Raw genomic sequence first — 12,609 nt, 5'->3', positions numbered from 1 at the left:
CTTGGACTATATCAAGTGTACCAAGATTCTCATCAAAGGAATACCAGAAGGAGGAGAGCAAGGGATTGAAAACCTATTTGAAGAAATAATGACCGAAAACTTCCTCAACCTAGAGAAGGAAACTGTACTACAACTCCAGGAAGCACAGAGAGCTCCAAACAAAATGAACCCAAAGAAGCTCACACCAAGACACATCATAATTAAAATGCCAAGTTAAAGACAAAGAGAGAATCTTAAAAACAGCAAGAGAGAAACAGTTAGTCATGTAAAAGGAGCTCCTATAAATCCATTAGATATTTTTTCAAAGGAAAATTTGCAGGCCAGAAGGGAATGCACATAATATTCAAAGAGATGAAAGGCACAAACCTACAACCAAGATTACTCTGCCCAACAAAGCTATCATTTAGAAGCAAATGAGAGATAAAGTGTTTCCCAGACAAGAAAAACTTAAAGGAGTTCATCACTGTTAAACCAGTATTGCAAGAAATGCTAAAAGGACTCTTTTAGTAGAAAAGAACGAAAGTAAAAATGAGAAAATATAAGTAAGAAAAAACACCTCACTCACAAAGGCACTTAGTAAAAGCAGTGGATCAACCAATTATAAAGCTAGTACATAGGTTCAAAGATAAAAGTAAAGAGATCATGTGTAATTATAAAAATAAAGGGATACGCATATATAAAAAAAGTAAGAAATACAAAAATATAAATGTGGAATAAAAGCTGTAGTGATTTTACAATGTGTTCGAACTTAAGTGATCGTCAACTTAAAAGACTGCTATTAACATAGCTTGGTTTATATGAACCACATGAACAAAAATCTATTAAGAGATATACTAGAAATAAACAAAGGAATCTAAACATAACACCATAGAAAATCATTAACATACAAGAGAGCAAAAGAACAAGAAACAGAGAACTATGAAAACAACCAGAAAACAATTAATAAAATGGAAATAACTACATACCTATCAACAATTATTTTAAATGTAAAGGACTAAATGCTCCAATCAAAAGACACCAGGTGGATGAATGATAAAAAAATAAAACCCGTACATATGCTGTCAACAAGGGACCTACTTCAAATTGAAAGACACACAGACTGAAAGTAAAAAGATAGAAAAAGATATTTCAAGCAAATAGAAATGAACAAAAAACCTGGGGTGCCAATACTTATATCAGACAAAATAGCCTTTAAAACAAGGGCTGTAAAAAGAGACAAAAAAGGGCTTTTCATAATGATAAAGGGATCAATCCAACAAGACGATTTAACTCTTATTAACATTTATACACGCAACATAGGAACACCTAAATATATAAAGCAAATATTGACGGGCATAAAGAGACAGATAGAAAGGAACACAGTAATAATAGGGGATTTTATACCTCATCGACTTAAATATATCATCAACACAGAAAATTAACAACGAAACAGTGGCTTTAAATGACACATTAGACCAGACGGATCAATTGATATTTTTAGGACATTTCACCTAAAAGCAGCAGAATGTATATTTTCAAGTGCATATGGAACATTTTCCAGAATAGACCACAAGTTGCGCCACAAAAGAAGTCTCGATAAATTTAAGACTGAAATCATATCAAACATCTTCTCTGATCACAGAAATCAGTTACAAGAAGAAAACTGAAAAACACACGAACATATCTTGGCAAAATTACATACTACTAAACAATAAGTAGGTTAACAAAGAGATCAAGGAGAAAATCAAAAGATACCTGAGACGAATGAAAACACAGCAACCCCAAATCCACTGGAAATGGCCAAAGCAGTTATAAGGGGGAAATTCAAAGCAATACGGGCCTACCTCAAGAAACAAAAAAAAATCACATAAACACTAAACTTACATCTAAAAGACTGGAAAAAGAACAAATCCAAAGTAAGTAGAAGGAAGGAAATAATAGAGATCAGAGTGGAAATAAAATAGAGCCTTAAAAAACAATAGGAAAGATCAATGACACCAAGATCTGGCTCTCTGAAAGATAAACAAAAAGATAAACCTTTAGCCATACGCCAAGAAAAAAAGAGGGCCCAAATAAATAAAATCGGAAATGAAAGAGAAGTGACAACCGATACCAAAGACAAAGGATTATGAGAAAATACTATGAGCAATTATATGCCCACAAATTGGACAACTTGGAAGAAATGGACAAATTCCTAGAAACATACTAACTTCCAGGAATGAATCAGGAAGAAACAGAAAATCTGAACAGACCAAGAACTGCTAACAAAATTGAAGTAGTAATCAGAAAATTCCCAACGAGCAAAAGTCCTAGACTACATGGCTTCACAAGTGAATTTTACCAAACTTTGAAGGAAGAATGAATACCTAGCCTTCTCAAACTATCCTAAGATATTGAATAAGAAAGGCTCTAAACTCATTTTACAAGGCCAGCATTATCTTGATACCAAAACCAGACAGATGCTACCAGAAAAAGAAAAGTATAGGCCAATATCCCTGATGAACAGATGCAAAAATCGTCAACAGAATATGAGCAAACCGAGTTCAGCAATACATTAAAGAGATTATACACCACAATCAAGTGAGATTTATTCCCAGGATGCAAGGTTGGTTCAATATCTGCAAATCAATTAATATGACACACCACATAAACAAAATGAAGGATAAAAATCATATGGTCATATCAATAGATGAAGAAAAAACATTTGACAAAATCCAGCATCCATTTATGATAAAATCTCTTCTCAGAAAAGTGGGGTTGAGGGGAACGTACCTCAACATAATAAAGGCCATATATGATAAACCCGCAGTTAACATCATACTCAATGGTGAAAAAGTTGAAAGCTTTTTCTTTAAGATCAGGAACGAGACAAGAATGTCCACTTTCACTACTTTTATTCACATACTATTGGAAGTCCCAGCCACAGCAATCAAAAAGAAAAAGAAATAATAGGCATCCAAACAGGAAAGGAAGAAGTAAAACTGTCATTACTTGCAGATGACATGGGACTATATATAGAAAACCCTAAAGATTCCACCAAAAAAACTATTAGAACTAATAAATGAATTCAGTAAAGTAGCACGTTACAAAATTAACATTCAGAGATTGTTTGCATTTTTATACACTAATGAACAATCGAAAAGAGAAATTAAGAAAACAATCTCATTTACAATTGCATCAAAAAGAATAAAATACCTACGAATAAATTTAACCAAAGAAACAAAAGACTTGTACTCAGAAAACTAAAAGACATTGAAGAAAATAATGGGAGAAGACATAAATAAATGGAAGATACGCTTATGAATAGAAAGATTTAACATCATTAAAATGTCCATACTCCCCAAAACAATATACAGATTCAATGCAATCCCTATCAAAATACCAATGGCACTTTTAAGAGAATTAGAATAATCCTAAAATGTATATGAAACCACAAATACCCTGATAGACAAAACAATATTGAGAAAGAAGAGCAAAGCTGGACGTATCACGCTACCTGATATCAAACTATACTATAAGGCTATAGTTATCTAAACAGCATGGTACTGGCATGAAAACAGATAACATAGATCAATGGAACAGAATAGGGAGCCCAGAAATAAATCCACACCTATATGACAATGGAGGCAAAAATATACAATGGGGTAAAGATAGTCTCTCCAAAAATGTTGTTGGGAAAACTGGGAAGATGCATGCAAAAAGAATACGAAACTAGATTACTTCTGTACACCACACACAAAAGTAAACTCAAAATGGATTACAGACTTAAATGTAAGACCTGAAACCATAAAACTCCTATAGGAAAAAATAGGCAAAAAACTCTTTGACTTTGCTCTTAGCAATATTTTCTTGGATATGTCTCTACGGCAAATACAACAAAAACAAAATAAAGAAATGGGCTACATTAAACTAAAAAATTTTTACCACAAAGAAAACCATCAACAAAACAAAAAGGCAACCTATCGAATGGGAGAAGTTATTTGCAAACAATACACCCAATAAGGGATTGATATCCAAAATATATAAGAATAAAGAACTCATACACTTCAACATCAGAAGAACAAACGATCCAATTTAAAAATGGGCAGAGGACCTGAATAGACATGTCCTCCAAAGAGGCCATACGGATGGCCCATAGACATCTGAAAAGATGTTCAACATCACTAATCATCAGGGAAATGCACATTAAAACCACAATGATATCTCACCTCACACATGTCGCAAAGGCTATCATCAATAAATCAACAAATAACAAGTGTCGGTGAGGATGTGGAGAAAAAGGAACCTTCGGGCACCATTAATGGGATTGGAAATTGATGCAGCCATTATGAAAAAGTCTGAAGGTTCCTCAAACTGATGGTTGCCAGATGGGAGGGAGATTGGGGGGGATGGGTGGAAAGGTGGGGGGAGTAAGCAGCTCAGTCCACTTCTGGGTATTTATATTTATCCAAAGAAATCCATAACACTAATTTGAAAAGATACATGCATCGCTACATGCGCCGCAGTATTATTTACAAGAGTCAAGATCTGGACGGAACCTAAGTGGATGAATGGATAAAGAAGAGGTGGAACATACATACAATGGTATATTATTCAGTTATAAAAAAGAATGAAATCTTGCCATTTGCAACAACACGGCTGGAACTAGAGGGTATTATGTTAAGTGAAATAAGTCAGACAAAGAAAGGCAAATATTATATGATTTCACTTATATTTGGAATCTCGAAAGCAAAATAAATGAACAAACAAAGCAGAAGCAAACTCAAAGAACAGAGAGCAATTATGAAAAAGTCTGAAGGTTCCTCAAAAAATAAACATAGAACTACCAGATGACCCAGTAATTCCACTTCTGGGTATTTATATTTATCCAAAGAAATCCATAACACTAATTTGAAAAGATACATGCATCGCTACATGCGCCGCAGTATTATTTACAAGAGTCAAGATCTGGACGGAACCTAAGTGGATGAATGGATAAAGAAGAGGTGGAACATACATACAATGGTATATTATTCAGTTATAAAAAAGAATGAAATCTTGCCATTTGCAACAACACGGCTGGAACTAGAGGGTATTATGTTAAGTGAAATAAGTCAGACAAAGAAAGGCAAATATTATATGATTTCACTTATATTTGGAATCTCGAAAGCAAAATAAATGAACAAACAAAGCAGAAGCAAACTCAAAGATACAGAGAGCAAACTGATGGTTGCCAGATGGGAGGGAGATTGGGGTGGATGGGTGGAAAGGTGAGGGGAGTAAGAAGCTCAGATTGCCAGTTATAAAAAGAGTCACGGGGATGTAAAGTACAGCACAGGAAATACTGTCAATAATATTGTAATAAGTATGCACGGTGTCAGACGGTACTAGATTTATCAGGGTTATCGTTTCCTAAGTTATATAAATGTCTAATCACTATGTTGCACACCTGAAACTAACATATGTCAACTGTAATTGAAAAATAAATGTTAAAAATGGTAATACATACAGTTATGAGAAAAAATCATATAAATTCCCTTATTGAGGCATCCTACAAAATACCTGACCAGTAGTCATCAAAATTGTCAAGGTCATCAAAAACATGGAAAATCTGAGGAAATGCCACAGCGTAAGGAGACGTGATAACTACCTGGAATGTGGTATCCTGGATAGAATCCTGGAACAGAAAAAGGATATTATAAAAGTTAAGGAAATCTGAATAAACAATGAACTTTAGTTAGCAATAATGTATGACACTGGTTCATTAATTCTTACAAATAATGTTAAGATGTTAATAATAGCAAAAGTAAGGAGCCAGGTATAAGAAGTCCTACTTTTTCAATTTTTTAATAAATTTAAAACTACTCTAGAAAAACTCTACTAAGATAATACATATTACAAAGAATAACAAACAACAGAATCCTCTGTATAGTCGTTATCCAGCTTTTAAATATCAGGTTAAAGCCTTCCTTATACCTTTTACAGCTCCCCTTCTACCAGACGTGACCACTTTTCTAAATTTGATTTTTACCTTCTTGTATCTCTTGACTTTCATGACATATACATTTGTACCTAAGCAATACACAGTATTATTTTAAAATTGTATGCATATAAATTGTGATACTACGTACATTCTACACCATCCTCTTTTGCCTCGTCTCATTTCTGGGTTCAGTCTTAACTTAGTGGTTGATACCATTCCATCACATGGATATCCTATAGTGTATTTATTCTTACTGATGTTACCAATTTTTTGCTTCTCTAGTCATATTGCTGTTATATACATCACTGTCTACATATCAAAGTTTCAATGCGATCTATACCTTGGAAGGAATGCTGGGATTTAGTATTTAAACATTTTCAGTTTCACTACTTCTTGCTCAACTGCCTTCCAAAGTGGTCGCAACATTTACACACCTACCAGTAGGTGTTTAGTATGCTCTGACGCGTTTGGGGAAAAAAAACTTTTGAGAAGACATATAAACTGGATAATGTTCTTGCCTTAACTACAGTTTGAATTTTGTGCCCATGCGGTCATTTCTACAACCAGCCAACCAGCAGTAAATACCGTGTCAAACACCTACACGGCATAGCACCAACCTCTCACAGCTGCGCGAAGACGCAAACACGCCCACTTCCGGCGTAACCCCTGACGCAGGGGCGGACGTCGGCACGCTCGAACTGACGGCGTCCTGTTGACGCCCTTGAAAGCCCCTTTCCGGGCTGCCTGTCAAGATCCAAGTATCAGCGTCTGTTGGTACATCGCCTATTTTTCATAAGGAAGGAAAATATTTTGAGAGTCTCTCCTTGTTTCGAGGACGCGTCCCTAACCCCGGGAGAGACGATTTTAGTTCGGTTTTTGCTCAGGCACTGCCTCGGGCAGCCCGCAGGCCCTTGTAAGGCGGGCGCCGCGGCTCCGCCTCCTCCTTTTCGGCCGGAATCGCCATCTTCCAGGTAGGTGCCGCGCGTGGCTGCCGGCCGCCCGTCGATCCGCAAACCCGTGTTTCCCACCCTGTGGCCGCTGAGCTAGTGCCTTGGGGCCCGAGCGAGACACGGTGTAGACGGTCTGAGTCCCACCGGCCGGGGCGTTGGACCTATGCCCGTCCCGACCGGGAGCGGCGTGCGCTGGGCCGTGGCTGCGGGCCGGGCCCAGGCTCGAGAAGAGCGACGTCGAATCACCATAGTGAACTCAGGTCGCTCGGGAAGGGAGTTCGGGGTGATTGTCCCCGAGAGTTCGGGGTGATTGTGTCCCCGCGGCCTGTGCTCCCCCATCCATCCGTGTGCCTCTCGGACGGGCTGTACGGGGCCGCGCGTGGCTCGAGGCCCTTTCGAAGTCCTTCCGTGGTGGCGTTTTGACTCCCGATCCCGGTTTGCGACCTGGAGGTCATGGGAACGGTTTTAAAACCGAGCTTCAACTTTCATCCCCGGCGGGGCCTCGTTGCGCGTGAAAGTCTGCGTTCGTGGTCGAAAAACGGAGTAGCCCGCTCTGTGGACCGGATGACGAACCCCGGGCCGTTCGTGGAGGGTGCGTGACACGACATCCGGTTGTCTTTAATTTTGGCCCCGGATCGCAGTTGGACAGCGGGAAAATACCATCAGCTCGCCCCAGGTCTTGTTTTGTTAACGATAGTGCAACCTGAGTGCGTGGATTCCCGAATAGCTTTGTGTCTGGTTTACACATTTAAGGGAGAAGTTATTGAACAACCAGTTAATCCTCGTTTTTCGTCTTTTTGCCTAGTTTGTAGCTAGTAGCCGCCAGCTCCCAGAGTTGAGCAAACCGAAGATTGTACCCCATAAATGGGTCTCATTTTTGGAAGTAGGAATCTGTCGGTGATACTTACTTTTAAATATTCATTCTTCTTTATTATGAAATGATTCCTAAGTTGGGAAGATGAAATGATTCCTAAGTTGGGAAGATGGGCCCAGTGCAAAGAGCATGGGCTCTGGATTCAGAAATGACTCGTTACTGATTTTGCCTCTTTCTGACCAAGTGACTCGGATCTCCTTGTTTATGAACTTATACAAGTTTATTTAAAATTAATAGAGATTCTGAGGATTAAAACGGTACCTTCTACTTAATAGATCTTAGATGCCTTTTAAAAGTAAAGGACGCATTCCTTATGACAGTGGTTTGGCTTTGGTGGGTTAGGTGACACATTCTTGTGTCTCCTTGCCACACAAATTATATGAAAAAGGTACTTTGGTGGGGTCACTTTAAGGAGTGTTAATAAAGAGACCGATTTACATTAGAACACTGTCAAGTTAACCCTGACTTCAGTGTATTTTGCCTTGTGGTAGGAGTAATTGCCAACAACGAGAGGTAGTTCTGTCCTTAGATGACACAAAGCAGTTGAAACCATTATTTTGATCTTTTGGGAAACAAAGTGAAAGGTTCTATTCCAAATGTCTTTAGGTGAATTCTTAGTGATAAATTAGCAGTTTGCATGTGCTAGGAATTACCGCGTGCTTTGTGGACATTACCTCAGTTTATTATAAAAGTATTAACCCATTTCACAGGTGAGTATCAAGGAATAAATGTAGGTCTTTCAGCAAGTAAATGGCAGAACTTATGTCAAAATTAGGTCAGTGATGGTCCCTCTCATTCTGCCTCTGAGAGGATACCAGCCTCTGTGGAGTGTTACCCCTTTTCTAATAAACTTTCCTTTTGACTAAAGAAAAATTGGGTCAGTGATTTTAAAACCTGTTTTTGTAAACAATCAAATATAAATAGAGGTAGAGATTTTTGACGGCTAATAAATTCTGTATAAGACTCAAAAAATTGTTAGGGGTTTAATCCATATAAAAATGCAATGCTGAGTTTTGTTAATGCTTTCTAATACCCCCCCATCAAGCACAATAAACCAATAAATCCACAATCCAAGAATTTATCATCCTAATATCAACATTTGAAACATCTCCAACGCAAGGCAATAAATATATACGCCTTACTGTTAAGTTGTACACCTGAAACTTACTGTATTTCGTTAACCAATGTCACCATAATAAAAAATTTTTTTTAAATGAAGTTAAAGCTTTCTTTTTGGCCAGAGTCACCATCTTCCAGTAATTTGCCAAAATGACCAACACAAAGGGATAGAGGAGTGGCACCCGCTATATGTTCTCTAGGCCTTTTAGAAAACATGGTAAGTAGATTTAACCTTTTTGAGAGCAAGCGTGGCATTCGTTTGTGTATTAGTAATACATTTGTGTTGCAATTTGTGTAATGTATTAGTAATGGCATTAATTATTTAGCATTTACCCTAATTTTGTAATAAAAAGAACAAATTTTATATAGTGCTTAAATTGTCAACTAGCAAGGTTTTTAAAAAGTGCATAATTCAAACGTGTGTCCAAAGCTAGTAGAGTTACAGATTTCTTTGACTCTTCACGTTTTAATCTTGATACTATTGTTATTGTTTTTTAAGGAGTTGTTCCTTTGGCCACATACATGCGAATCTACAAGAAAGGAGACATTGTAGACATCAAAGTAAGTTACACAATTGGGGAAATAACATTAGAAATGAGAAAAGTTGGATTTAATCTGATTTTGGAGTTCAAGTAGTAGTGTGCATGGATGGTACTTGTTGGCTGCATTTTATCCTAAATGGGAAAAATCCATTCCCTGAGTAAGAGTTCGTAAGAAACAGCTAAAATTTAGTTTTACTTTGGAAACCAGTTTAACGGCCAGTGGAGAAATTATGAGTTTGTTGAGGTGAAATGAATACCTTAGTGCAAAACTTAATCATCAGTGGAGGTGACTAATAAAAAGGAAAAACCAGTGAAAACTGTCGATGACCGATATTGAAATGTGTCCTGGCACTCTAGAGCTTAATGATGATTGTCTTTTTGATTGCTGAAAGCAACGTGAAAAATGCATTTCACCGGCTCTGAAAGCTCTTGAGTTGCCATATAAAAGAGAAGAATCTTAAGAGTGTCTTAGTTACTTTAATAAAAAAGAGAACTTACTGTCTTAACACTTAACATCCTTTCCTAACAGGGAATGGGCACTGTTCAGAAAGGCATGCCCCACAAATGCTACCACGGCAAAACTGGAAGAGTCTACAACGTTACGCAGCATGCAGTCGGCATTGTTGTAAACAAACAAGTTAAGTAAGTAACCTCATCATTCGTTCTTTGTGGCTAATTAGGATTCCCTCGCACCCCCTTTTCACTTTGCCAATTGGACTTATGTCTCTATTGGTCATTCAAGTGGGGCAAAGGAAATAGCCTTTTAAAACTCAAGCAAACTGGGTGTTTGTCTTGTATCCTGTCAGAGGAAACAAATTGAAATAGACTTACTGGAAAGTCTTACGGGATTTGGTATCAGTTACAGTTTTCAGAGGATAAGTTTAATTAAAGTTGTCAGTTTTATTAGCTTTCTGGTTCCTGTTAAATTATTTTGCATTTTGGGGTCTGACACCTTATCCTGTCTGCAGGTAAAAGGTTCCTGGTTTAAGAAATGAAATTGCCGAGAGTTTTGAATTTTGGTTATATTTCTTATGAGGGATTTATAGGCATTTCTCTTTTCTCCAGGGGCAAGATTCTTGCCAAGAGAATTAATGTACGTATTGAGCATATTAAGCACTCAAAGAGCCGAGACAGCTTCCTGAAACGTGTGAAGGAAAATGATCAAAAAAAGAAGGAAGCCAAAGAGAAAGGTACCTGGGTTCAGCTGAAGCGCCAGGTGAGTGCTTGACGAAGGGTATCTCGGTTGATCTTGGAACTTGAAAACTGCTGCTCGGTGATAATTTTCTATGAAAGTGAAGTTAAAGACTTGAATACACGTTATTTCATGGGTTCTGAGAGCACTTTGAAACTGAGTTACGGGACTTGACATAATTATTCCCTCGTCTTTTTCTTTTAACAGCCTGCTCCACCCAGAGAAGCTCACTTTGTGAGAACAAATGGAAAGGAACCTGAGCTGCTGGAGCCCATTCCCTATGAATTCATGGCATGATAGATTTTCAAAAAAATAAAAGACCTCTAATTGAGTATGTGTCCCTTCCTCCAAAGAAACGTTTAAAGAAAACCAACTGTCCTGATTCACTGGGTGATGTCATTGCTATTCAGATTTAGTGGTTTGTTTTCTTTCTGAAAGACAGGTGGTTTACTGTGCAACAGAGTATGGTCCATTGGTTAGGAAACTACATCTGTTGCATTACAGTTAAGGTCAGAGTGTGTGGATCACTCATAACTGCATCGTAAATAGCTGTATTTTAAGGATTGGGAACTTGCCTTTGAAGCCTGCTACTTTAAAATAGTTTAAAGTCCCTTGTTCTTTGTGAGTTAACATTTGTTTCCACCTTTCATGGAACACGACTCAGAAAATAATAGTGTTTGTGATCATTTGGAACTAAAATACTATTTTTATTTCAGCTGGGGTTGGACATTTATATGTAGCCATTAACATGATGTATGGCATTCTAAGCACTTTACTCAAAAATCTTGGAGTAAGCGGTGCTTTACCCGTTTACGTAAAGGAGGCCGAGGCACAGTTAACTTGCCCAAGGTGACACGTGCGCAGAGACCCAGGCCCCAGGAGTGTGGCTCCATCGTCGGGTCTCAGTCCCTAGTGTCGTGTCGCCTCACGTTAGTGGGGACATTGTACAGCTACTTTGTACAGTGAGCACATGTAAGTTATTCAGTTGCTTCCTGGGTATTTTTACTTTAATGTGGCAAAAATCTTCAACGTAGTCACAAGGGAGTTGTCACATCCCATCCTACCTGCCGCCAGTTTTCTGTGATAGCTATAGCCATAGCATCTTGACTTACGTTCTCTTAACACTAATAGACTCTAGGATGAGAAACTATTTTTCATAACTTCATTTGGTACTGTCGGTAAAAGCCCAGGGCTAGTGGCCTTTGGTTTTATCCAGTGAAGTTACGGGTCTGTTTTCAAACCCAGCAAACCTGGCTTTGAATCTCGCTGAATGCCGAACATAACTCGTTAACTGTCCTTAAAGGTTGACATCTGGTGGTGAGTTGAGCTTTAAGCACGATCGTATTGGTCAACAGAATTTACTGCCACCACAGGAATCAACAAGGAAACCCTGCTGTGTCAGTTGGTGTTCCTGCTTGTACCAGACCGAGTCATCTTACATGAGTGTTCCTCACTTTGCGTATTTTTAAATTGTTTCCCAACTATCTCAGCCATTTTTTTCTATTCCTATCCCTTCAGTCAACATTTTTTAATTTCTTCTTTAAACATAACTTGGGAGGATCCTCATGGTTTGTCCCCTTTCGGTCTCCTCAAATTTTCCCAAGGCCGCAGCCTAGCCTTCTGTAAGAATGAAGCGCACTCCACGTTCTTTTTCTTATCATAATACTTAGCACTGCCGGATGCGTGTGGGAGGAATTTGAGTTGATCGATTTGTATCAATAGACGTTAGGGAATAGTGTTACCTACTGGGGGGCAGGAGAGGGTTGAAGGAGGCAAACGATCATCAAGACTATAGTCTAGGAAAAGCAGTAAGGTCCCAGGCCCCATCGTGAAGCTAAGGCATCAAGTGTGGGGCGGCTGAGGGAGAGGACGGTGCTGACGAGGCTCTTGTTTCTGCCCTGTTTTTTCACTGATTATTCCTAGTCTCATCCTTGACCTTTCCACTGAGTGTTTCAGCTACAGACATGAAAACAAATGAGCAGCTTTTCCTC

General features: G+C 38.3%; 1 protein-coding gene, 1 long non-coding RNA gene and 2 other non-coding genes across 5 annotated transcripts in view; 3 read left to right on the top strand and 1 right to left on the bottom strand.

Annotated features, from left to right (window-relative positions):
• Nucleotides 1-6,787, bottom strand: part of LOC107195742 — an 11,092-nt gene extending 4,305 nt beyond the window's left edge. Inside the window, exons 1-2 of the long non-coding RNA XR_001516968.2 lie at nt 6,282-6,787; nt 5,609-5,635 (exon numbers count right to left, since the gene is read on the bottom strand). This is a non-coding gene — a long non-coding RNA (uncharacterized LOC107195742). The remainder of the gene's footprint in view (nt 1-5,608; nt 5,636-6,281) is intronic.
• A 90-nt stretch (nt 6,788-6,877) lies between these two features.
• Nucleotides 6,878-10,950, top strand: RPL21 (ribosomal protein L21). Of its 2 annotated transcripts, XM_025046948.1 has the most exons (6): nt 6,878-6,912; nt 9,023-9,101; nt 9,384-9,445; nt 9,956-10,068; nt 10,492-10,642; nt 10,826-10,950. In XM_025046948.1, the coding sequence occupies exons 2-6, from the start codon at nt 9,074-9,076 to the stop codon at nt 10,913-10,915; spliced, it is 444 nt and encodes a 147-aa protein (XP_024902716.1). In that variant the 5' UTR covers nt 6,878-6,912; nt 9,023-9,073; the 3' UTR covers nt 10,916-10,950. The 2 variants fall into 2 exon arrangements, with proteins under 2 accessions (XP_024902716.1, XP_006926988.2); XM_006926926.3 differs by lacking the exon at nt 6,878-6,912 and having other exon boundaries at nt 9,001-9,101.
• LOC112480030 lies at nt 9,784-9,854 on the top strand. The gene has a single exon (XR_003046457.1). It is a non-coding gene; the product is annotated as a small nucleolar RNA SNORD102 (small nucleolar RNA).
• LOC112480031 lies at nt 10,117-10,243 on the top strand. The gene has a single exon (XR_003046459.1). It is a non-coding gene; the product is annotated as a small nucleolar RNA SNORA27 (small nucleolar RNA).
• Nucleotides 10,951-12,609: the final 1,659 nt, after the last annotated feature.

The sequence above is a fragment of the Pteropus alecto genome, unplaced genomic scaffold, assembly GCF_000325575.1.
Source record: "Pteropus alecto unplaced genomic scaffold, ASM32557v1 scaffold80, whole genome shotgun sequence".
Classification (NCBI taxonomy): Eukaryota; Metazoa; Chordata; class Mammalia; order Chiroptera; family Pteropodidae; genus Pteropus; species Pteropus alecto.
Note: the sequence above shows the minus strand (reverse complement) of the source record. Positions and strands in the feature narration are given on the sequence as shown.